The sequence below is a fragment of the Phalangium opilio genome, unplaced genomic scaffold (assembly GCF_054372755.1).
Source record: "Phalangium opilio isolate 3A_F unplaced genomic scaffold, DU_Popi_V2 ptg000042l_1, whole genome shotgun sequence".
Classification (NCBI taxonomy): domain Eukaryota; kingdom Metazoa; phylum Arthropoda; class Arachnida; order Opiliones; family Phalangiidae; genus Phalangium; species Phalangium opilio.
In genome coordinates, this window is record NW_028324166.1 from 3,121,127 (window position 1) to 3,146,746 (window position 25,620).

Genomic DNA, 25,620 nt, shown 5'->3' on the forward strand with positions numbered 1-25,620 from the left:
TTTGTTGGCTCTGTTGATACAGTAAATTTGACCAGCTAATTCATAATTTGTAATAATTAACCGCATTAATAATTAGCTCCTTTCGCTTTTCTTCGATTTTACTTTAGTTTTGGAACTTAAAATGAAGTTTCTTTTTAATAAAGAAATAGAAAGATTTGCTCGCAAAACAGTAAAATTACAAAGGCTTGAAAACAAAGATGTTTAAAAAAATAGATATGTTTAAGATAATGTAGTGCGTTATTGATAAACTGTCCGTTATTTCGAAGATAGATGACTGAAAATTGGCAAAATCTGCATACTTGTAAGATAAGATAAAGGACTTAACAATGCCGAAAAAAAATGTAGTAGTATCTTTGATTTTATTAGCGTACGAGATTAAATAATCTAAACTAATTACAGTAAGCCTTTTTCATTTTTGATTACTTTAAATTTCAATTTGGTGATAAATAATTCAAGATTTGAATAATATTAACTTTCTAGAGACCATAGTGTAATATTTCATGAGGTTGGAATGCCAAAAAGAGTTTGAAATGAAAAATTGTAATACAAACCTCAGAACGAATGGGTCTCTTGCCATCTCTTTTTTCCTTCATTTACAGGGAAATTATTTGTGTCACAGAGTTTCACAACGGCTGATACATAACATAACATATTTATTTTTGCTTGATGATTGCACTTAACCAGCTTTGAAACATGCACATAAAAGCTACGGTGATGCTTAATATTCTGTATGAAACATCTCGTAAATGTTTATATCTAAAATGCTAATTGCTTTCAAAAGCCTTACAAGAAATAAATATCGAGCAAACATTTTACATTTAATGTTTTTATTTTTCCTTTATCTAGATAAGTAACAAAATTGAAGTTTAAAACTTTATCTACGTAATATTTGCATCTTTTGCCAACTCGTGAAACAGCGACTGCTTGTTGTTTAGAAGATTTTGCGGTGTGTCAAATTCGGCAACTTGGCCTTGGTCGAGAACCATAACTCTGTGAGATGAATTAACATTCAACGCTTTAGAAAACAAACTATATTATTAATTTGTTTATGCACAATACCTGTCGTAGTCCAATATCGTGTTTATTCTGTGCGCAATGGTGATGACTGTGGAGTTTTCGAATTCCTTCCTGATTGTCGCTTGTATGAGGTCGTCCGTGTCCATATCTACTGAGGCTGTCGCTTCGTCCAAAATCAGGATTTTTGTGTTTCTCAACAATGCCCGAGCTAAACACACCAGTTGGCGCTGACCAACGCTGTTAAATAAATTGAGACGTTAAGGCTCGTTTACATGTTTTCGAGAATTAAGCTTAAAGCGGAAAGTAGAAGTTGAAAGTCGAATCTTTTTCTCGCGCCTAAAAAAATCGCGTCTGCCAAAAGCGTTTGTTACCGCTGCTCCACCCGCTCTTTCGTTTACATATGAGCTGAGCGGTAGCATGAGCCTAGATTGCAGAATTGCCTTTCAGTTGGAAGTAAGCAAATAAAATGACGTCGACTGTCGTTAGTTTGCTTCTGCTTAAAAAGAAACTATTGCTTTTGAAAAACATTTGACATTTATAACAAACAAAATATAAAACAGAAAATTAGAATGGAACGTCGTTGGTGGGTACATCCTATATGGAGAAATAGAAGCCTTTTGGAACGTTTTTTGATATAATTTGTCAAGGTGCGTATATTTTCTCTAAATAATGTTGATTTAATTGTCTAGCTTGAAAGTATGAGACAATGTGATTACACGTATTTCAAAAATTTTATCTTGTTGTTTTTTTTTCTTTTAAAGACATTTTCAATGGGGGTGCCTACGCCTTTTTCGCGAGATAAACAAACGGAAAAATATCAAACGATATTCGGTCCTTGGCTATTATTGGCTTGGAAAAGCACGTGACTCTTTGCGACAAGCGAACATGAGCTGAAAAATCTACCACGGCAGATAGGAGCTTATTCGGAACACCCGCTTCATCTATGAGCAACAAGCGCGACTTAAAAAGTTCTCGCTTGTTTGTAAACGGTACGCCTAGAGAACGCAAACCCAAATACGCCTCATCTCTCAGCTTTACGCTTCGACTTTTTCCATTTCTCGCGCACATGTAAACGAGCCTTTAGAGTTTAACTTCTTATGAACGAAATGCACTTACCTAAAGTTGCCTCCTCCTTCAATGAGAGCGTGATCGAGCCCCTGGTCAAGTGATTTGACGAAAGATTTGAGGTGAGAGTGTTCAAGAGCGACCCAAAGCCGGTGGTCATCGTGTTGGCCGAAGGGATCGAGGTTTTGTCTTAGAGTACCCGAAAATAGGATGGGCTCTTGAGGAATGATGGTCAATCTCGATCGCAAATCCGATAATCCCATTTCACCAACGTCTACTCCGTCAATTACAATCTGACCACTGACTTTCTCAATAAGTCGAAATAACGCCAATGTCATTGAGCTTTTTCCCGCCCCTGTTCGACCCACCACTCCCACCTTCTCTCCTGGTTCGATGATCAGGTTTATGTTCTTCAATACCAAGTCCAGTTCTTCGCGATATCTGGTGCAGTAGTTACGAAACACAATTCTCCCCTCTTGGGGCCATTCAGGAAGGAGTTTGAATTCTGGTTTGTCCCATTCGGCCTCCGATTCAAGATTACAATATTCCTCAAGTCGCTCAACAGACACGACATTCGTTTCTACATCGGTCATAAACATAACCATCCACTTTCCAAACACGATAACCTATCCCGAATTTAAAAATGTATTAATATCATTTTTGAAATGTAAATAACGTTGCTACCGACCAAAGCAGCGTTGGATATTACAAATCCAACAAATCCTGGAGAGAGTGATTCTTTGTTGAGAACTGTGAAAAGTGTCGTGCTAAATAACAAAATATTTGCCAGAATATTCAACCTTAGAGTGAACCACCTAAATTGAGGAAAAGTTAGGGATAACTCTTAATTTAATTATGTGGGTGATGCGAAAGTTGGATTTGCATCTACAAAACAGCGACGAAAATATAAAGAAACCAAAGATTCACAGCGTAAAGTCTGATAGCCCACTGAAATGTTTTCGCGCGTTTTGCTCTCATGCGCCCATATATTTCAATGGACGCAAGAACGTGAGTTCACGCGGTTCACGCTCGTGCATCTGTTGAAATATATGGGCTCATGAACGAATAAAAGCGTGAAAACTATTCAGTGGCCAGGTATCCGTCTTAAACATACTAGCACTCTCCTTCTATTTCGTTATTCGCAAGTACCGGTAGAACGGTATACCATTTGGTTCGATGCACTAGCAAACGGAACATACTGCTAAGCTCCTTTCTAGCTTACAGCTTGCATTTAATTTGTCCGATTCCATTTAAAATGGGGTCATGGACTATGGGATTGATATATGTATATTTTGATTGAGCATACCTTTGGCACATATTCATCATGTAAGTTGCCGCATTGCTATCGTCTGCTAGTTTGAGAAATTGACCTTCTAGTTTGTTTTTAGCATCGCAAACTCTAATGACTGTGGTTCCAGACACTGAACTTGAAACGTGCGAAAAGAGAAATGAGTTCCTGATGCCAGTAATCCTTTTCAATTGACGATTGGTTTCCATGGAAAACCGCTGAAAATAAATATAAATATATTCTATTGCAAGGTAAGAAATAAGGTGTACTGTTTCACCTGCATTAAAATAAATCCTATTAAAACAAATATGACTGGAATAATGAAAACGGGTAATTGAATGATAGTTGCGACGATTGTTGCGAGAGTTCCTGCTAAACTGACTATCACAAAACGCATCGACGAGGGTAGTTGCTGGTCACAGGTATCTACGTCTTGCGAAAAGCGATTGAGAATCCTTCCACTTGGTGTAGTGTCAAAGAATGACAAGGGCGAACGAAGAACATTGTAAAGCATGTTTCGATGAAAAGTCCGCGATGCTTTTATTCCAGCGAGGGTAGAAACAAATACCGAGACGAAGCCTGATATACATTGACCTACACCTAGCAACCCAAATACAGTAAGACGCCATTTTCTAAAATCGAGATCCAATCGCTCCTCATATTTCGAATCCTCACTCCACCAAGACAACCAGTACAAAGATGTCTGCATGAAGCTCTGGGTAAATAGTTGAGTCACTAGAATCGTAACACCAAAAACGATTCCAATTGCCTTGAGATATTTTTGGTAAGAAGGAAATGAATTCTGAAATATCGAACATACTAATTTCATGAACCAACAACGGATTTTAAATGTACGAGGACTTCAAAATACGTACGGTTTTCTTTAGGTTCTCCTTTTCTGTTAGCTTTGAGTTTCCTTTCTTTTTCGATTCGATACTAGTAGATATACTATTCGACTTCGCTGCTTTAATTGAATTAAGACTGAAAAAGTGAATCAGTTAATTCAACATTTTATATCACCATCTAATACTGGATGCCAACAAAAGGTACAGAGAAATGTCTCTCAGAAAAGTTCGTCTCACAATATTGTACCTTGGTTTTTCATTGGCAACTTCGTCAGTTTCGTTCATGTGATTCTCGAAATAATCCCTGGCGATTCCCTCCCTACTCATGATCTCGTTGTACGTCCCCCTTTCTACGATCGCCCCGTTGCTCATGAAGACTATCTCATCTACATGCCGTAGAAATGTCAGATTGTGCGTCACTAAAACTCTGGTCTGCACGAAATCGAATGTTACAACTTAACGACCATTAATATGTTATAGGAAAATTACATTGTTTTTAAGCATTCCACTTCTTCCAACAACTTCATTGAACAAATGTTTAGCAACGTGCGCATCAACGGCTCCCAATGGATCATCCAAGAGATAAATGTCATCTCTGTTCGGTAGAGAGATCTAGCCACGTTTACTCTTTGTTTTTGACCTCCACTCAAGTTGATACCCTACATGTTAATGTTTGCAAAAACGGTTAAAGATGTTGGTTTAAAGCAAAGCGCGGGTCCAGTGGATCCCCTAAAAGTTTACTTTCTTCCTGGTTCCACTGGACCCCGCTTTGCTTTAAAGCATTTCTATGGTTTTCGAGGGAAACGATTAAGAGTGGGACCTATGTATAATTCTCTTATTGAGGTACTTGTTTTGTAAATGCCTTTTCAGACGATACAACCATGGGACTCAGATGAATCAACTCAAGAAATTGAACTAGGTAAATAACCAAAAAAAGTTCATTGATCTTTTTTCTTTAATTCAGTTAGTTGAGTCAAACCATGTATGGTCCGAAAAGGCTTTAAGTCATTTTATGAATTATTTTTTAAATAACGATATTTGTTCGTCATCTACGCACCCTTTCGCCGATCTCTGTCTCGTCATAGGCGGGAAGTTGATTGAGATCGTGTTGAAGCGCGCAAGCTTCTATAACCTTGTTATACCTTTCCTCATCCATGTCATCGATGAAGAGAATATTCTTCTTAAATGACGTATTCTGAATCCAAGGCTGTTGAGTGACGTAAGATATTTTCCCAGACACCTTAACCTCCCCATCCAATTTCTCCATCTCGCAAACCAGCGCCGACAACAGAGAAGATTTTCCGGACCCTATCGGTCCAACAATGGCCACCAATGATCCTTTTGGTACTTTGAAGTTAATGTCTCGCAATAAAGGAGGTTCATTTTTATTCCAGCTGAACGTGGCGTTCAATATTTCAATATCTAAACGTACAATAAAAGATGTTGGGCAGAGTGTAATTTCTCTTTTGAATGACTTTACCATATCTATCATTGATTGATCCTTGCTCTACGTATTCCACCGTTTCATCGCTGTTTAAAAGTTTGCTTATTCTGGACAGTGATACCTTGGTCTGTAATACAGATATAAAATTCAATGGGTTAAATTGTTTCTATAAAATTTAAGAAATATCACACGATTTCAAGAAACAAGCAGATTACTAGCAACCTTTGAAGTGACATTTTGTGGGATTTCTTACCATGACTAATGTATCGAAGATATCTGGTAAATACATCATTGAAAAAGTCAGTGTACGAATTATTTGGTAAGAAACGAACATTTTGGTCGTTGTCAGAACATTGTTTTCATCGATCAACACGAACGTGCCGAAGCTGGCCAATGTAATCTGCAAAATTTTCAGAAAGAAAATTATTACCTCTCCTTGTTGTCATTGGAAAAGAGATAAACTAAAAGCTTAAATTTTAATGGAACGTTCAATTCTAAATTATTAAACTTTTAGCAGAATGAATTCCAGTATAAAAGAAATTGTACATACGAAGAAAGATGACCCGTGTGCAATGCTGACGTTTATAGCAGACAAGATTCCTTGTTTTCGCAATAGAGATATTTCCTTATTTCTGAACTCGGTCACAATATTTTGGTATGTTTTTTCCCAGGCGTACAATTTCAAGATTCGAATACCATTCAGGATTTCACTCATCATTTTCACTCTCTTGTCCTTATTTTTCATTAGTTTCCCCTTAAAATGCATAAGGAAAATCCAATGAGTATTGAGGAGACTACTATAAAATTTAAATGAACCAAAGAAAGTCAAGCTGAAAATATCAAATATTGAGCTCATATCCGCAATATACACACTTCTTTCTTTGGTGTTTTAAATATATGATTCCAAAAAACCTGTAACTCCTTTGATTTTTTATAAATGCAAAAGTTAACTGCTATCGTCGCTAGTAACATTGCTAGTCCGGCAAACGCCGAGTATCCCAATTGTTGATGTAAAAAATAAATGGAAAGACAAATCTGGGCCAATATTGACCACATCGGGCTAAGTTTCAAAGAGAAAAAGACAAACCGTTGCGTATCGACATATGTGGTATTCAGGATCTCGCCCATTGTTAGCTCACGACGATCCGAACTGGATAAGCGAAGTGTCTGGAATGAAGATTTATCAAACTTTGGTAGAACATTGTTTTAAAGGTGTGCGAGTCCTCATTTTTAGGTCCTCGTAATCGGACTCGAACTCGAGTACGCGCACAGACCTAGTTCGTTACCTTTTTGTAAAGCACGTGCATTGTGGTGGATTTTAATCTCAGGCCTAACTTCGTGTTACAAATGGCGCTAGCTTCAATCAGTAAAGATTCCATCAAACTGACAAAACCCATCAAACAAGCGTAGAACATTCCTTTCCACAGATAATCATCGTTCGAAGAGTAGGCGATTATAAGTCTGAAATGAGGACTCGTTTACTAACAACTTGAGCTATGATAGCAATCTTCCACGTTTAACAATTGTAATTCATTATTTACCCTAATATAAGCGGAATAGTGTACCCAAATATATCGGATAATATTTGAAGTATTGCTCCCGAGAGTAATAAAGGCCAAAAGGTTTTCAAAAGAGGTATCGCAATAGAATCAACTTCCTTCTTATTTCTTCTCGATTTTTTTAGGAATCCCTCCTTTTCTTCGTTGTCATTCACACTGTCACTAAAAAGCTGATTATATTAGAATTCATTCGGTAAAAGGGCTTGAATTATATTCTACCTTTGTCTAAATTTCCAATGTTTTTCGAATTTATTGGTTGATGTGATAGCTTTGTCCGAGAGATTCAACTCGTATACATCTGATGATTCCATGTTTTTTTTCCAACCTCTCCACATGGCGCTAAATACCGGTAATTATTGGATCAAATGCGTTTTACTTGATTAATTGTTTTACCTTGTAAGCCAAGAATGAAGTATGCGAGAAATAAACGAGGCCTCTTCTTCTGGTGATTTCTAGAACATAGTTTTTTTCAAAGATGTTGATTTTCACTCGCAAAAAGATCACTTCTTTCTCAGCCTTATTCATTGTTTAGTATGTAAGCCTAAGCCAACTTTGGAAGAAGCAAGTTTACATTTCAGAATGATAGACAGTGCTAAAAGTAATGTATTCAATGAACCCACGATTAACAAGACTTCTGGTGGGTTTGAAAGCAAATAACTTTCGATTAAGCCATCAATGACTTTGCAACACTCAAGGATATCCTAACCTCGCTACCACTGTAAAATGTAAATTAGTATCCTTCAAAAGCAAAGCGATAAAGGTTTAGTCTATGAACTCTTGCGAAGTATCGTACTAGTCTTGATGACGCTAAATGATATTGGAACAAGAATTTTATGTGAGAGCCAAGTGTCTTGTCGATATTCTACGCTTAATAAACCGTTTCGAAATAATTGATGTTGTGGTGGATACAATTAATAGACTTAGTTTAATTTAAAAGAGTTTTATTACATAATTAAAATCTAACCTCTCAGTGAGGTAGTCACAAACTAAGTGCCCGTTCCGTCCTTTCTTGCTTAGGAAGCCCCTAGCCACCTAGCGGTATAAGTTATAACTAATATCCAGTTACGCCATCTAGACAATCTCATATGATCTATTTCTATATATACAACATCTTTCTTTTCCTTAAGAATTTTAAGTTATACTAAGAGTTTTAAGTTATACAACATCCAACATCTTTCTTTTTCCCAAAAAGTGTTAAGTTATACAACATCTTATCTACAAGTTAATCCGATATCATTCCTAGTTGCTTGTATACATACAATACTAATAAATCATTGTTATTATCATTAAATGTACGCCGGAGATTAGTTAATCTTGGAAACGGATCGGTATTTTGGGTATGCGGCCGGACCGTGTAGGGGGGAACGGATGAGAATGAGATGGTGGTCCTGTCACTGTGATAGGATGTTCTGATGTTGTCCTTTGTGGTGTCATTTGTGCTGCTAAGTGTTGCGGTCGATGATGCATTTGCAAAGTAGACTGTTGAGATGGAGTCTTAGTCAGTTCAGGAGGTTGGTATAATGGTAAGGTACTCAGTGTTGTTTCACTAGGTTGAGTTTGTACTGGAGCTATTGTAGTTGGTGTTTGATTTAGAGTCGTCCCAGGGGGAGGTATCGAAGTTGTTGAGTAGGTTGTTGTTGTTGAAAGCGGTGGAGTAGCGTTTGAGTGGGTTATAGTCGTAGCAGGAATCGATGTCGAAGCTGGTGAGTTGATTGTGTTTATTGCAGGAAGCGATGGCGTTGTGGTGGGTAGTGATGCTATTGTTCGCATTAACGTTGCCGACAATGTGGACGAAGGAGTATGGCCTGATGAAGTTAGCGTAGTAAGAGGAGAAGATAAGGGTTCCGTTTTTAATTTTAATTGGGTTCTGGTACGACGAAAGATTTGGTGACGGTCTGTACGAATATTATAAGAATGTGGTTCAGACGCTCTAGAGATAATTGTTGCTGGCAACCAATTACGATGGCTGTCGTAATATCTCACTCTTGTTCCGGGTTGTAGAGGAGGGAGATTTCCCTTGAATCCCTTATTAGCGTGTTCGACCATGGCATCTTGTCTTTCTTGCAATATTTTGCGTTCTTTAGCTGTAGAATAGCGAGGTAGTAGTGATTTATAATTAGTTGTTACGCATGTACGTAGGCGCCTTCCCATGAGCATTTCAGCGGGAGATGGTAATGAGCCGCGAGGTGTAGAATTATGAGTCAGGATAACATATTGCAAGTCCTTGTTGGCCGGTTTTGTCTTGATTATTGAATTTTTTATGGTTTGAACCATTCTCTCAACAAACCCATTTGATTGAGGATAGTGTGGTGATGAAGTTATGTGAATGGTTCCCCATTGCTCCAAAAAGTGTTTAAATTGAGCCGAATTATAAGGTGGACCGTTATCGGACACAAGCCGTTGGGGTGCACCATGTCGTGCGAATACTTGATTTAGAAAGTTTATAACGTGGTTGGAAGTGCTTTGAGTTAATTCCTTGACCTCCACAAATTTAGAATAATAATCGGCGAGTATGATATATGTACTGGAATTGACATGAAATAAGTCTGTTGCAACCATTTCCCAGGGTAGTGACGGAATTGGGTACGGTGTCATAGGCATGGCGCGATTGGCTGCACCTTTAGTACCGCAAACATCGCAAGCTTGTATATATGTTGTTATATCAGTGTGCATTCCCGGCCAAAAATAATTCAATTTAGCAACCGCAACGCAAGCATTAATTCCTTGGTGAGCGCCGTGGACTTCTCGAATAACTTCTGATCGTAGTTCTTGTGGCACCACCAAGGTGTGACCTTTGTAGATTAAATCCTGGTCAATATGCAACTCGTCTTGGAAAGGCCAATAATGCTTCAGTTGTGTTGAGAGTTGTTTCGATGTTTTAGGCCAGGAGGTGTGAATAAAAGTCATAATTTCTTTCAAGTCTGGATCGTTCGCCGTGGCAGTTCGGAAGTGGTCTTGTTGCTTGGGCAACAGTGTCGAAAGGGCGTAAACTGTTGCTGAAGGGCCCTCCAAGAAATCAGTATTAACTAATGTATGAGGTTGTGGCGATCTAGAGAGCATGTCAGCAATGTACAGCTGAGATCCGGGTACATATACAAGTTCCATCTGGTACCGGAAGAGACGCATTGTCAATCTCTGAAGTCTAGGAGTAAGGAGATGAATGGGTTTTTTGAGAATAGCCAAGAGTGGGTTGTGATCAGTTTGTACAGTAAATTTAGTGCAAGCTACATAGTAATTGAAATGTTCACAGGCAAATACAATGGCTAGTAATTCTTTTTCTATTTGCGAATAACGAGATTGAGTCGGAGTTAAGGTGGTAGAAGCATATTCTACTGGTTTCCCTTCTTGTAATAAGACTGCACCCAGTCCCGTTAGGCTAGCGTCAACGGATAATGTTATTGGTTTAGATGAGTCAAAATAGGCAAGGACTGGAGCTGATGAAGCGAGTCGTTTAAGAGAGTCGAAATGTTGCTGATGTTCCTCTTCCCATTGATATATGACATCTTTCTTAAGCAAGAGGCGAAGGGGAACGGTATCATCATTGACTCCTGGTAGAAATCTTGTGATATAATTTATCATTCCCAGGAAGCTCTGAAGAGCTTTTTTATCCTTCGGAGGTGGTAGAGAACAAATAGCTTCCACTTTTGCGGGATCGGCTTCAACACCATCAGAGGTAACAATATGGCCCAAGTAGGTTGCCCGATTGACTGCCAGTGACATTTTTCTCGTACCAAAACATAGGTTGTTTTCAAGAGCTCGTTGAAATACCTTAATTAACGATATTTTATGAGTAGGGAGATCTACGTCGGATATTAGAAAATCGTCAGTCGAAATTTGTACTTGTGGAAATTCTTCGATTGGAAATATAGTTCGTAAAGTTCGTTGACAAACCTCGGAGCCCGTGACCAATCCATTGGGGTAACGTAAATATCGGAAACGCCCATAAGGAGTAGCAAAAGTGCATAAATGAGAGCTGGCTTCCGATAGTTGAATATGCCAAAAGGCACTTTGAACGTCTAGTACGGTAAACACGGTCTTCCCGGATAATGAGGCGAAGATCTCCTGCGTCGTAGGTAAAGGGAACGGCTCTCGTTTAATTGAAGAATTTAATTTTCTTGGATCCATACATATACGCACAGCAATGGGTTCATGGGCTTGTCTCGGCTTTGGGGTCACCACCATGGGATGAACCCATTCAGAAGGTCCCGATACCGGAGTGATAATAGCTAGTTTCAACATTCGATCGAGCTCTTGACGCACAGGTTCGCGTAAGGCGTGAGGTATCTTGTGAGCGGCTCTAATCGATGGAGTCGGATAAGGTTTTAATTTAATGTCGTGTATTCCCGGTAGTTTGCCCACTTTGTCAAAAAGTGTATGATATTGCTGGGCTATTTCTTCTACGGTATGCTGGACCGCGGTATGTGGGGTTGGCGTAAGTGTTGAGACAGATTTCACTTGGGTTTGAGGTGGAGGGAACTGATGATGTTCAATTATGCCAAGTTGTTGAGCAGCTGCCGCACCAAGGATAGGAGTTCGATCTTGAGTAGTTACGTAGAATGTAAATTGACCGAGAGCTATAGACGAAGAACAACTGGCATCCATCATACCAAGAATGGGTACTTGATGTCCGGAATAGGCCGTTATTTTATAAATAGGCTGTCGCAAAAGTGGACGGGTAGCATGAGGTAATGAATCATAGATCTTCTGAGATATAATATTCACTTGCGAGCCCGTGTCAATTTTAAATACAAGCGGTAAATCACAGAGCAATAGTTGATCATGGATCATATCATCACTAGCGGGGAGTGTAGAATACGTATCGATACTATCCAATTCTTGATGTAGAGTTAGGCAATAACAAACTTGACGGAAATCGTCGGCAAAATCTTCCTGTTCATCGGGTGCAAGGTCGCATAGTTGTGCAGTAAGTTCGGCAATATTGGATCGGGAACGGCAAACTATTGCCCAATGACCAGAACGGTGGCAAGACAAACAAGTCGATTGTCTAGCCGGACAAGGGGCAGTACGATGGTGTGGTCGACCACAATTTGGACAGGTTGAACTAGATGATTGGTAATTAGAGAAAGGTGCTGTCCGCCTCAGTGGTCCTTGCCGTGTAGCTGGATGATAGGTACGTGCATATGGCGGTGGGCCTTGGTCATTCGATGTATGGCGCTGTATAGCGTTAGTTGTCGGTAGACGGCGTTGCCGTTGTATTGCATGAAGTGATTGCATAATGTTGGCATCAGCTGTTTCTGGACCATTATGGCCACCGTTTTGACTCATGACTTGTGCATGGCGTGTTGCTATTTCCTCGGCTTGACATAATTTCACGGCAGTATCCAAAGTGAGATTAGGGGTAGCTAATAAATCTTTGCGAAGCTTCTCGTTTCTAATGCCACATACTATTTGCGTAGCTATTAATGAATCCGTTAAAGTTAAAAATTCGCAGCCTTGGGCCTTGGTCCTTAAATCAGTGACGAATTGATCGATAGATTGATTGGGAACTTGTTTAGTTTGTAGAAAGTTGTAACGGAGATATGTCAGGTTCTTATAAGGTTGTTAATAATCGTCAAAAGCTTTGATAATTACCGCTAATGTGCGAGCGTCGTCTTGTTCGTTAATTGGTAGAGTATTGTATAGCCGACGTCCAGGAAGGCCCACAATATGCAGAAAAGTCGCTCGTTGTGTTGCTATAGTTTCAGCGTGTAGTTTAGTTGCAGCGACGTAAATAAGAAAACTCTCCTTATATTCAGCCCATGATGTAGCTGGATCAGAGCCCGGTTCAAACTCAGGTGGGACTTTGAAGGACGCCATGATGAGCGTAGGATCGTAGAATTTTTTGAAGTTACTTTCACGTTATTAATAACATCCCACCTCTATCACCATGTTGTGGTGGATACAATTAATAGACTTAGTTTAATTTAAAAGAGTTTTATTACATAATTAAAATCTAACCTCTCAGTGAGGTAGTCACAAACTAAGTGCCCGTTCCGTCCTTTCTTGCTTAGGAAGCCCCTAGCCACCTAGCGGTATAAGTTATAACTAATATCCAGTTACGCCATCTAGACAATCTCATATGATCTATTTCTATATATACAACAATTGACTTATTGAATTTTCTGTTTGACAAGCTCTTTGCCATTGCTCGTCGTAAGATTTCAAAATATTTAAGGGTGCATTACGTTTTCGTCGTCTAGACCATCTAATTTCTTTACAGATATCTCTTTGGTGTCAGTCAAAGTGCTCAGGATCAGTGTTATCACTATCAGGGGATACGTTACAGATTGCATTACTAGGTCGAAGATTTTGGACCTTTGATTCTAGAAATACATTGAAAAATTATTTCTCTACTCTAATCATTGTTCTTCAATCGTTACTAACATCATCGCGGTAGTAATCCATGATAGTGGACCTGAAGTTTACTGTTTCGGCAATTGTTAGCAGAAACCAGAATAAAAACTGGATACCGGATGATAAAAGCCCAGAAGAACTCCCATAGACAATATATAATATTGCCAATATCTGATCCAAAAGAGACATGATTTAAAATAGCTCCTCTAATTCCTAATGAAAAACTTACGTAAGTTCCGAGATGAATGGCTTCCGCCAAATTATCAACCAAATCATAATCTCCCTGATAAATTTGCTTCCCCAATTTGAAGACAGTTAGGGATGTCAGTATTACAACTAAAAGCTAATAATTTTTAAATATTTTTAAGAAAATATTATATTATATATAATATATATATCGTCATTGTAGATATGCTTACAAGTTTGCTGGCGTTGAGCCTGGAAAGCCATGAAATTATGTTCTTTGTTCTCCAATTTAGGGCTATTTCAAATGGTAAAAACAACCAAAGTACGACACATGGTACCCAAACTAATACCGTCTTTTGGAAGCATGGTGTAAAATCGGGGTTTTCACTATACCATGTTAAATTTGTATCCTAGAAATGAAACGATTTCACAGTTCTACCAGTAACTTGTTTTGAGATAGTAATAAATATACGCTATTTAATTTTGAAAAATTAGGTCAGTTTGTTATACCTTATTCTCAATTTAAAATATTGAAGCTTAAACTTCATTATATTTAAAAATTTAATAATTAAATTACATTTACATTAATTTTTATCTGCTTAGAAGTGATACCTTTGAAAAAGCCCTTCGACCTTTTTACCATAAAATATATATAAACAAAAATGTATTTCCGTTTTCATTCAAAGTAGTAAACAGAAGGAACACGTAGAGGTTACATTTACATAACATGTTATTCAGAAAAAATTTGTACTTACCCAAAACGTAGATTGACAGATGCCATCCAGAATATTGAATGCCATTTTAATCACAATTATTAATTTAATTTAATATCAATAAATAATTGATATGATAGTTCTCAGCCCAAAGTTTCGAAAAGGAGAACGAGACTTTCTGATCACGAGCTATCTCATCATGCTATGGATTCGAAAATATTTATTTACTCGTAGCAAGTGTTTTGATAATATAGTTGTACAACGTTAAGCTGAAATCACTCCTATCTTTTTATAGCACCTAGTAACCACGTATTTCACGATATATCCGTTATTTTAGAAAGGATAGAATTTTCTGACTTTATCATTCAGCTTTGACAGAAAATTACTGCGTTTAAACGGTTCATTTTCAGTGGAATTTAATCAGAGTGACGTAGCATACATTAATTTCAACGCTACATTGACGGTCTTTAACTGTTACTAGTCAATTTATAAAACTATCGGTAGCATTATATTTTTTTTTACAATCACGTTTTATAACTGATAAAATAATATCTTAAGAAATTTATCATTTCACTAAAAGATTTAATTTATTTATTATTTCATTAATTACAATTAAAATTTATATAGTAATTTATTATATTATATTATTACACATTTTCTACACGTGTATATAGTTAAAGTAAATTTGATTTCAATACATTTAGTTCTTTAAAAATTAAGTTGTTAAATTTACTTTTTGAGGAAATCTTCATTTTAGTAATATCTTTGTTCTGGATAAACAGTTTATAAATTCTATATTATACAGGGTGTTTGTGAAAGGTCCATCAATAATGAAAGGGCGTATTTATTGGGCCATTTTGAGTCGAAAATGTTCTATGACATTTTGCCGTCCGAGCCACTGTTTTCAAGTTATGATTGGAGTAATTTACGGATGACCCCTTAAATTTAATTAAGAAATTGAAAGACAGCGCTAATTTAATGAAGGGGTCATCCCTAAAATATTCAAATCATAACTCGAAAACCGTGGCTCGGACGGCAAAATGTCATAGAACATTTTCGACTCAAAATGGCCCAATAAATACGCTCTCTCATTATTGATGGACTTTTCACAAACACCCTGTATAATACGTTGGTGAATCTGGAGCTTTCAAAGATAAGATATGCGCCAGTGTCTTTTATCAATATGTTTACTTAAATGATAAATTATCCTCTCAATTCAAGGAGGTCTTGTTCTTAATTTGATACTTTCAAATTAAGAGTTGGATTTTTTGATTTAAAATTGAAAATATCTCGTAACCGGAAAATATAATTGACACAAAACCCTTCATCTTTGTAGATGAATAAATGACGGTGTTGGCCTCTAGCGTTAAAATATATTGCTGAATATTTTATACACTACTACGTCTACTACTGTCTATTATCAATATGTTTACATAGTTGATAAATATCCACTCAACTCCAAGAGAACTATTCACTGTTTTGAAAAAAATCCGGGCCTTTAATGTGTGATTAAAATTTCATATATATCCTACAGATAATTCATTTTATAAAAAGTAAAGTTAGGCCTACTTGGAGTGGTTTCCAGTTACACGAAATTATTCGGTGCTTTTGACGAAAAATAGGAAATATCCAATAGAAATATAACATGGGAAATTTTCCCGACTTGCACATTTTGCCCCTACCCTTAATAATTAATAGATAAAAACAACTATACGTTTAATACTTCACTATACGTTAAAGTATTGTTTTTCCTAGTTTTAATTACATATTCTGACGTACGTTATTTTACTCTGAATATAATTTTGATGGAATTAACGCCGCTTTACCGCGGATATAGCGCCTTTATCTGTCAAATTTTAAGGGCATTTCATTAGTTTTATAAGTCATTTGTAAAGTGGCTGTTCAGACCGTCAAAGAGAATAGCATATCAGGTGGGTAGAAAGTGAGAGGGGCTCGGTCAGCCTTACAAGAAATAACTAGCGAGAAATAAAATTTCCGTTTAACGTTTTTATTTTTATAGATAAATGGCAAAATTGAAGTTTTAAAAATTATCTAAATAATGTTTGCATCTTTTGCCAACTCGTGAAACAACGACTGCTTGTTGTTTAGAAGATTTTGCGGTGCGTCAAATTCGGCAATTTGGCCTTGGTCGAGAACCATAACTCTGTGAGACAAATTACATTGAACAAACTATATTATTAAGTTGTTTATGCACAATACCTGTCGTAGTCCAATATGGTGTTTATTCTGTGCGCAATGGTGATGACTGTGGAGTTTGCAAATTCCTTCCTGATTGTCGCTTGTATAAGGTCATCCGTGTCCATATCTACCGAGGCTGTCGCTTCGTCCAGAATCAGGATTTTAGTGTTTCTCAACAATGCCCGAGCTAAACACACCAATTGGCGCTGACCAACACTATTAAATTGAAAGGTTAGAGCATAAATACATACGAAGAAAATTCATTTACCTAAAGTTGCCTCCTCCTTCAGTGAGAGCGTGATCGAGCCCCTGGTCAAGCGATTTGACGAAAGATTTGAGGTGAGAGTGTTCAAGAGCGACCCAAAGCCGGTGGTCGTCGTGTTGGCCAAAGGGATCGAGGTTTTGTCTTAGAGTGCCCGAAAAGAGGATGGGCTCTTGGGGAATGATGGTCAACCTCGATCGCAAGTCCATTAATCCCATTTCATTTACATCTACTCCGTCAATTACAATCTGACCACTAACTTTCTCAATCAGTCGAAATAACGCCAAAGTCATTGAACTTTTTCCCGCCCCTGTGCGACCCACCACTCCCACCTTCTCTCCTGGTTCGATGACCAGGTTAAGGTTCTTCAATACGAGGTCCAGTTCTTCGCGATATCTGGTGCAGTAATCGCGAAACTCAATTCTACCTTGTTGCGGCCATTCGGGAGAGAGTTTCGATTCTGGTTTGTCCCATTCGGCCTCCGATTCAAGATTACAATATTCCACCAACCGCTCAACAGACACAAGACTCGTCTCTATCTCGGTCATCCGCATAACTAGCCGCTTTCCAATATCAATAAGCTATACCGAATTTTAAAATATATTAACATTGTTTTTGAAATGTAAATACTGTTGATACCCACAGAAGCAGCGTTGGATATTACAAATCCAACAAATCCTGGAGAGAGTGATTTTTTGTTTAGAACTGTGAAAAAAGCGGTGCTAAATAACAAAATATTTGCCAGAATGTTCAACCTTAGAGTGAACCACCTAAAATGAAGAAAAGCTTGATAAAAGTTAGAGATAACTCATCTCTAATTATGTAGGTGCTGTGAAAGTTGCATTTCGCGTCTAATGATCAGCACGTACGAAAATGATCAGAAACCCAATATTAACAGTATATAACTCTAAGTATACTAGCGACCTTTTCGAAAGTAACGAATACTTCGTTACTGTTTGCGTTCTCTAAAATACTGTTGGTCCTTATCCAGCGATGATCAGTACCGTTTGGCTTGACATAAAGCAAAATGAGTATACTTCTAATCTCGTTTTAATTTGTCTGGTTCCATATATAAACACAGTAAATTCTCATTTGAACAGAACGTTTTTGCAAAGTTTTATGTCGAAAGCGCGAAGATGAGAATACCTGTGCGCAATGTTCGCAAGCACACTTCATTTAAAATAGGGTCATGGACTTGGGTATTTATTCTCTGGGGCTTATCTTATTGATATATGTATCTTTGATTTTAGCATACCTTTGGCACATGTTCATCATGTAAGTTGCCGCGTTGCTATCGTCTGTTAGTTTGAGAAAATGACCCTCTATTTTGTTTTTCGCATCGCAAACTCTAATGACTGTGGTTCCAGACACTGAACTAGAAACGTGCGAAAATAGAAATGAGTTCCTGATGCCAGTAATCCTTTTCAGTTGACGATTGGTCTTCAAGGAAAACCGCTGAAAAAAAATATTGAATAAATTCTATTGCAAGGTAAGAAATAAGAAGGTGCACTGTTTCACCTGCATTGCAAAAAATCCAACAAAAACAAGTGTGACTGAAATAATGAAAATCGGTAATTGAACGGTAGTTACGACGATTATTACGAGAGTTCCTGTTAAACTGTATAGCATGGCTCGTGTCGATGCGGGTAGTTGCTGGTCCAAGGCATCTACGTCTTGCGAAAACCGATTAAGTACCCTTCCACTTGGGGTAGTGTCGAAGAAAGACAAGGGCGACCGGAGAACAGTGTAAAGCATTTTTCCATGCAAAGTCTGCGATACTCTGATTGCGCCAAACATAGGTACCAACACCGCGACAAAACATGATATACATAGACCAACACCTAAAAGTCCGTATATTGTGAAACGCTTTTTTCTTAATTCGACATCCACTCTCTCTCCATATTTCGAATCCTCGCTCCACAAGGACAACCAGTACAAAGATGTCTGCATAAAACCTTGAACGGTTAGTTGAGTCACAAGAATCGTAAAACAAATAAAGATTCCCGCTGCCTTCAGATAATGTTGGTATAATGGAAATGAATTCTGGAATGTCGTGAGAATTAATGGCATGACCCAACAGCATATTTTATATGTACAAGGACTGCCAAATAAGTACGTTTTTCTTTAGGGTCTCCTTTTCTATTAGCTTCGAGTTTCCTTCCTTGTTCGAATGAAAACTAATAGATTTATTGGTAGACTGGGCTGTTGTATTTGAAATTGGTCTGAAAATTAAGTTATTTCAAAATCTTATATCACTATCTTGCTCTGTGATTTTTCACAACTAACAGATGGTACACCGGAAAGTCTCTCGCAAAATGTATGCCTATAATTTTATTTCGTCTTACAATGTCGTACCTTTGTTTTTCGTTGGAATCTAGGTCAGTATCGTTCATGTGATGTTCGAAATATTCCTTGGCGGTTCCCTCCCTGCTCATGATCTCGTCGTACGTCCCAGTTTCTATGATAGCACCGTTGCTCATGAAGACTATATCGTCCACATGCCGTAGAAATGTCAGATTGTGCGTCACCAAAACTACGCTCTTTACGAAATTGAATGTTACAACGCATCGGACATGAATATATTAAATGAAAATTACATGGTTTTTTAGCAATCCACTTCTTCCAATGACTTCATTAAACAAATGCTTGGCAACGTGTGCATCAACTGCTCCCAATGGATCATCGAAGAGATAAATATCATCTCTTCGGTAAAGAGATCTTGCCATGTTTACTCGTTGTTTTTGACCACCACTCAAATTGATACCCTACGTGTTCACAAAAGTCCATAAGAGATGTTTCTTAAGTATGACTGCTTTTCATGAAGTGACTTAAATGAAACGGCATTCTGGTGAAGCGACGCCTGTTTAGGCGCTGTCAAAAGCTTAGTACAGAATAAAAAGTAAGACGGACTGCAAAACCGAGTTTAGTCAAATCTCGCGTCGTTATCGAACCAAAGAAGATACACGCCCCAGGAATGGAAAGTGTAGCTTCCTCTAGGGTAAATTTTTGTCTGACCCCTCCTAGTACGCTCCAAAGGCAGGCTCGGTTGACCGAGGTATTTCCGGCTACATTGAAATTGCACAGACCGGAAGTTCCTTGGTCAACCCAACCCCCAGACATACCTTCCATTCCTGGAGCGTATATTTTCTTTGATCGAACTAGCTCTGTGTACGTCTATATCTTGCATTACGAAGAATAGGAAGTCTCAAATGTTTTACTTATGATGGTAATGCTAGGCAAAACGGGTAAAGATATTTGTTTAAAGTACTATTATGCTTATATTGTTTATTTCTTCTTTCAAGCTACAAGGTCAGACGATACAAACTTTTGACTCAGATGAGTCAACGCAAGGAATTGTTTGAGGTAAATAACCAAAAAAGTGAGACGGGACAAAAAGTTCAATGATATATTTTCTTTGGTTCAATTAGTTGAGTCAAACCTTGTCATTTTATGAGATTATATTTCTTAAATAATGATATTTTGTCAGACATGTACGCACCCTTTCGCCTATCTCTGTTTCGTCATAGGCGGGAAGATGATTGAGATCGTGTTGAAGCGCGCAAGCTTCTATAACCTTGTGGTACCTTTGCTCATCCATGTCATCGACGAAGAGAATATTCTTCTTAAATGACGTATTCTGAATCCACGGCTGTTGAGTGACGTACGACATTTTCCCTGACACCTTAACCTTCCCATCCAATTTTTCCATCTCGCAAACCAGTGCCGACAACAGAGCAGATTTTCCGGACCCTATGGGTCCAACAATGGCCACCAATGATCCCTTTGGTACTTTGAAGTTGATGTCTCGCAAAAAAGGAGGTTCAGTTTTATTCCAACTGAACGTGGCCTTCGAAATTTCAATGTCTAAACGTATAATAAAAGTGTTTGGGCAGAATGTAATTTCTCTTTCGAATGACTTCACGTTAATTTACCGTATATTTCGTTGATTGATCCTTGCTCTACGTATTCCACCGTTTCATCGCTGTTTAAAAGTTTTCTTATTCTCGAGAGTGACACCTTGGTCTGTAATACAGATATAAAAATCAATAGGTTAATATGTTTCTTTAAAATTATGTAAATAGCACACGATTTCGAGAATCAGGCAGAATACTAGGAACCTTTGAAGTGACATTATGTAGGATTTCTTACCAAGACTAAAGTATTGACGATTTCTGGTATAAGGATCAGTGAAAGCGTCACTGTACGAATTAGTTGGAATGAAACGAACATTTTGCTCGTTGTCAGAACATTGTTGTTGTCGACCAACACGAACGTGCCGAAGCTAGTCAATGTAATCTGCCAAGTATTTGAAATAAAATTATTATTTTTTGGCCAAGAGCAGCCAAAAGTTTTTCAGTGTTAGCTAATTTTCGTGAGCGTGAAAAGCGATAGAGATGGGCTAAATGCTTTTATATTAATAGAACGATCAATTTTAAATTTTTTAGCAGGATGATTTCCAGTGTAGAACATACAAGGGAAGATGCTGCATGGGAAATACAAAAGTTGGCAGCAGACAACATTCCTTGTTTTCGCAATAGAGATATTTCCTTATTTCTGAACTCGGTCACAATCTTTTGGTATGTTTTTTCCCAGGCGTACAATTTCAAGATTCGAATACCATTTAGGATTTCACTCATCATTTTCACTCTCTTGTCTTTGCTTTTCATTAGTTTCCCCTTAAAATGCGCAAAGAAAATCCAATAAGTATGAATGAAATTAGTATAAAATTTAAATGAACCAAAGAAAGTCAAGCTCAAAATATGAAATATTCAGAAAATGTCCGCAGAAGTGGGCAATGAAAGAAACGGTGTATTATGACAGGCGGTCAAGAACTTTGTCCTTAATGAATAGACAGAAAACAATTAAGAAGCAAGGACGCTCAAAGGAAGGATTTTATCTTACTTAAGACACGTTACCACTTAAAATGTAAACCAGTTGGAACGAATTTAAAATTCCCTCATAGGGAATTTCAATACGTTCACTCCAATGTTAGAGATAACGAGTCTACGTTTTAACGGGCAGTATTTCATGGTTTCAGTGATAGTATTAACTCTTCTTTCTTTGGTCTTTTAAATATATAGCCTAGTTTCAAAAACCTGTAACTCCTTTGTTTTTCTATAGATGCAAAAGTTTACTGGGATCGTTGCTAGTAACATTGCTAGTCCGGCGAACGCCGAGTATCCCAATTGTTGATACAAAAAATAAAAGCAAAGGCAAATCTGGGTCAATATTGACCACATTGCGCTGAGTTTTGCCGAGAGAATGACGAAACGCTGCGTATCGACACACGTGGTATTCAGAATCTCGCCCATTGTTAGCTCGTGGCGATTCGAACTGGATAAACGAAGAGTCTGGAATGAACATTTTTTCAATTTTTGCGAGAACTTCGACGTAGTAGAGAAAGTTCGTTTAGTTTCTCACCTTTTTGTAAAGCACGTACATTGTGGTTGATTTCAGTCTCAGGCCTAACTTTGTGTTACAATTGGCGCTGGCTTCAATCAATAAAGATTGCGCCAAACTGGCAAAACCCATCAAGCAAGTGTAGAAAATTCCTTTCCACAAATAATCATCGTTCAAGGAGTAGGCGATTATAAGTCTGAAAATACATAGAACTCGTTTACTGACAACTTGAGCTACGATAGCAATCTTTCTCGTTTAACAATTGGAATGTATTATTTACCCTAATATAAGCGGAATAGTGTACCCAAATACATCGGCTAATATTTGAAATATTGCTCCCAAGATTAATAAAGGCCAAAAGGTTTTCAAAAGAGGTATTGCAATAAAATCGACTTCCTTCTTATTTCGTCGCGATTTTTTTAAGAATGCTCCCTTTTCTTCGTCTTCATCGACATTGTCACTAAATGGATTGTATTTCGTTCCATATCAGAAAGAATTGGCAAAAACCTCTCGTATTATAGTCAACCTTTGTCTATATTTCCAATGTTTTTCGAATTTATTGGTTCCTGTTATAGCTTTGTCCGAGAGATTCAATTCGTATACATCTGATGGTACCATGTTGTTTTTCCAACCTCTCCACATAGCACTATATTCCGGTAATTCTTTGGATTAAATGCGTTTCACTTGATTAATTTTTCTACCTTGTGAGCCAAGAATGAAATATCCGAGAGAACAACGAGGCTTCTTCTTCTGGTGATTTCTAAAATAGATATTTTAAAAGATCTTGATTTTCACTTCAAAGAAGATCACTTTAATCAGTCTTATTGTTTTTTTTTAAGTTCATAAGAAATGTTTTTTAAGCCTGTCACTGGTTACTGATGGGTTTTCATGAAGTGACGTTATTGAAACGTCATAGATTCTCGTAAAGCGACGCCTAGTGAGGCTCTGACAAAGGTTTAGGAAGGACTACAAACCAAATGTAGTCAATTATGGCGTAGTTATCGAACTAGCTCACAGTAAGTCTCAAGCATTACGAAGTATATTCAATGTCTCACTTATTTAACACATCTTATAAACTTATGATTGTTCAGTTAGTTGGCCTAAACTGACATTGAAAGAAGAGAGTTTACATTTCAGAATGGTTGGCAATGAAAAACGTAGCTTATACATTGGACCCACTCTTTGAGAGACTTCTGGTGGATTTGAAAGCAAATAGCTTTCACCTAAGGCATCGATGGATTTGCAATCTAAGTCTCACGTAAACTACAGAGGAAGTCCTAACTTCATTACCACAATAAAATGTACCCTTCAAGATTAAACCCCTTATGCAGAGCATTTGAAGGGAGTAGGAACAAGAAATGAATTTAAGAACCAACCAAGTGTGTTCTCGTTATTCTACGCTTATTAAACTGTTTGACTATAGCGTGTCGTAATATTTTAAAATGTTTAATAAGGGCGCATTACGTTTTTGTCGTCTTGAAAATCTATATTCTTTAAAGACATCCTTTTGGTGTCAGTCAAAGTGTTCAGGATCAGTGTAATTATAATCAGAGGATACGTTACAGATTGCATAACTAGCCCGAAGAGTTTGAACCTTTGATTCTGGAAATACATTTTAAAATTATTTTTCTACTCTAAATATGTTTTAATAGCCATCACTTACTTCATCATGGTAGTAATCCATGATAGCGGATCTGAAAGTTATTGTTTCGGCAATTGTTAGTAGAAACCAGAATAACAACTGAATCCCGGACGATAAAAGCCCACAAGAACTCCCATAGACAATATATAACATTGCCAATACCTGTTGACGAGTGCGAAAGAGACATGATTTGAATTGTGTTTCAAAAAGGAAACACTTACGTAAGTTCCTAGATGAATGGCTTCCGACAAAGTATCGACGAAATCATAATCTCCAATGTAAATTTGTCTCCCCAATTTGAAGGCGGTAAGCAATGTCAGTAATGCAACCAAAAGCTTAAAAATTTTAAATATTTTTTAGAACATTTTACATGAGAAATGTATCGACATTGTAGATACGCTTACAAGTTTTCTGACATTGAGGCTGGAAAACCATAAAATTCTGTTCTTTGATTTCCAAATCAGGGCCATTTCGAAGGGTACAAACAACCAAAGTACGGCACATGGTATCCAAACTAAGGCCGTCTTTTGGAAACATGGCGTGAAGTCGGGGTTTTCATTATACCATGTTAAATTTGTATCCTAGAATTGAAAACAATTTCACATTGGTACCCATTAAGTTGTTTTGAGATAGCAACAAATATCCGTTATTTAATTTAGTACAAGTAGGTTGTACATTTTACCAGAAGCACATAGATAACAATATTGTTGTTATCTGTGTGCTTCTGATTTTACTCAATTGACAAATTTGAAGCCTAACTTCATTATATCAAGAACGGATTCATGCTCTAAAGAACATAGGGCACGAGATATTCTGTCCCCGTCCTAGCATTCTTGGTGTAGGTTCGCGTCACTTCATTGCGCCATCTATGACGGTCTGCAGCAACTATATAGATTATAGAAATGTGTGCTTTAAAACACGTGACATAAATATTAGCAGACGAATCTTCTTAACCAAGTATGCGAGGATGGTACCAGAGGATAAAGCTATTGCCCTATGTTCTTATCAGCATGAATCCGTTCTTGATTATATTTAAAAAATAATTGAATTACATATAAATTTTTTTGTCTGCTTAGAAAAGCTACCTTTCAAATAGCATTACGAAATTTTTACTATAAAATATTTTTTAATACCCGTAGCAAACGGAGCGATCAATTTAAGGATACGCGTAAATAACATGTTATTCAGTAAGAACGTTATTCTTACCCAAAACGTTGATTGACAGATGCCATCCAGAATAGGGAATGACATTTTAATGGCAATTCTTAATTCAATTTAATGACAATAAATAATTAATAAGATTTGTTCAACCCAAAGACCTAGATATTTTACATTACGAAAAGAGAACTAGACTTTCTGATCACGCGCTATCTCATAATATGTATTCGAAAATTTTCAGTTACAAGTGGCAAGTGTTTTGATAATATAGTTGTATCATGACCTCTACAACGCGTAGCTGAAGTCCCTCCTATCTTTTTTTATCTAGTAACCACGTACTTTGCGATATTTTCCTCATTTTAGAAAGGATAGAATTTTCTGACTTTATCATTCTGCTTTGACAGAAAATGATCTTCTTTAAACGGTTCATCTTCATTGATAATTAATCAGAGTGACGTAGCATACATTACCTTCAACGCTATGTTGAT

The 25,620-nt window shown here is 37.4% G+C and overlaps 2 protein-coding genes, 1 long non-coding RNA gene and 1 pseudogene across 4 annotated transcripts; 1 reads left to right on the plus strand and 3 right to left on the minus strand.

Annotated features, from left to right (window-relative positions):
- Positions 1 to 810: 810 nt before the first annotated feature.
- On the minus strand, positions 811 to 7,743 carry LOC149678362 (ATP-binding cassette sub-family C member 1-like; annotated as a pseudogene). Its single transcript, XR_016365981.1, has 19 exons — positions 7,723 to 7,743; positions 7,612 to 7,670; positions 7,438 to 7,557; positions 7,201 to 7,380; positions 6,946 to 7,120; positions 6,572 to 6,826; positions 6,210 to 6,413; positions 5,913 to 6,059; positions 5,696 to 5,786; positions 5,273 to 5,637; positions 4,705 to 4,874; positions 4,463 to 4,647; positions 4,246 to 4,351; positions 3,648 to 4,172; positions 3,389 to 3,588; positions 2,771 to 2,849; positions 2,134 to 2,708; positions 1,060 to 1,254; positions 811 to 990 (listed from the first exon to the last, which is right to left on the minus strand). The product of XR_016365981.1 is annotated as an ATP-binding cassette sub-family C member 1-like (transcript).
- A 5,645-nt stretch (positions 7,744 to 13,388) lies between these two features.
- LOC149678363 (multidrug resistance-associated protein 1-like) lies at positions 13,389 to 14,558 on the minus strand. The gene is made up of 5 exons (XM_089835854.1): positions 14,514 to 14,558; positions 13,992 to 14,168; positions 13,802 to 13,915; positions 13,603 to 13,743; positions 13,389 to 13,541 (listed from the first exon to the last, which is right to left on the minus strand). The coding sequence occupies exons 1-5, from the start codon at positions 14,556 to 14,558 to the stop codon at positions 13,389 to 13,391; spliced, it is 630 nt and encodes a 209-aa protein (XP_089691980.1).
- Positions 14,559 to 15,032: 474 nt separating this feature from the next.
- LOC149678364 (ATP-binding cassette sub-family C member 1-like) lies at positions 15,033 to 25,337 on the minus strand. Its single transcript, XM_089836337.1, has 23 exons — positions 25,181 to 25,337; positions 24,379 to 24,555; positions 24,196 to 24,309; positions 23,996 to 24,136; positions 23,797 to 23,934; positions 23,034 to 23,092; positions 22,859 to 22,978; positions 22,613 to 22,792; positions 22,354 to 22,528; positions 22,029 to 22,283; positions 21,405 to 21,608; positions 21,082 to 21,228; positions 20,865 to 20,955; positions 20,432 to 20,796; positions 19,530 to 19,697; positions 19,288 to 19,472; positions 19,049 to 19,154; positions 18,451 to 18,975; positions 18,188 to 18,387; positions 17,576 to 17,702; positions 16,939 to 17,513; positions 16,692 to 16,886; positions 15,033 to 16,635 (listed from the first exon to the last, which is right to left on the minus strand). The coding sequence occupies exons 1-23, from the start codon at positions 25,223 to 25,225 to the stop codon at positions 16,524 to 16,526; spliced, it is 4,404 nt and encodes a 1,467-aa protein (XP_089692463.1). The 5' UTR covers positions 25,226 to 25,337; the 3' UTR covers positions 15,033 to 16,523.
- LOC149678365 (uncharacterized) lies at positions 17,950 to 18,782 on the plus strand. Its single transcript, XR_016366062.1, has 3 exons — positions 17,950 to 18,207; positions 18,300 to 18,421; positions 18,519 to 18,782. It is a non-coding gene; the product is annotated as an uncharacterized LOC149678365 (long non-coding RNA).
- Positions 25,338 to 25,620: the final 283 nt, after the last annotated feature.

Excerpts from the sequence above, each read along its gene's own strand:
- LOC149678363 (XM_089835854.1), bottom strand. The coding sequence starts at position 14,558 with ATGGCATTCAATATTCTGGATGGCATCTGTCAATCTACGTTTTGG. Across the intron at positions 13,916-13,991 it reads GGCTCAACGCCAGCAAACTT|CTTTTAGTTGTAATACTGAC; the intron begins GTAAGCATATCT and ends AAAAATTATTAG. Across the intron at positions 13,542-13,602 it reads TGGATTACTACCGCGATGAT|AATCAAAGGTCCAAAATCTT; the intron begins GTTAGTAACGAT and ends ATGTATTTCTAG.
- LOC149678364 (XM_089836337.1), bottom strand. The coding sequence starts at position 25,225 with ATGTCATTCCCTATTCTGGATGGCATCTGTCAATCAACGTTTTGG. Across the intron at positions 20,797-20,864 it reads ATCAATCAACGAAATATACG|ACATTGAAATTTCGAAGGCC; the intron begins GTAAATTAACGT and ends TTATACGTTTAG. Across the intron at positions 18,388-18,450 it reads TTGGATTTTTTGCAATGCAG|CGGTTTTCCTTGAAGACCAA; the intron begins GTGAAACAGTGC and ends ATTTTTTTTCAG.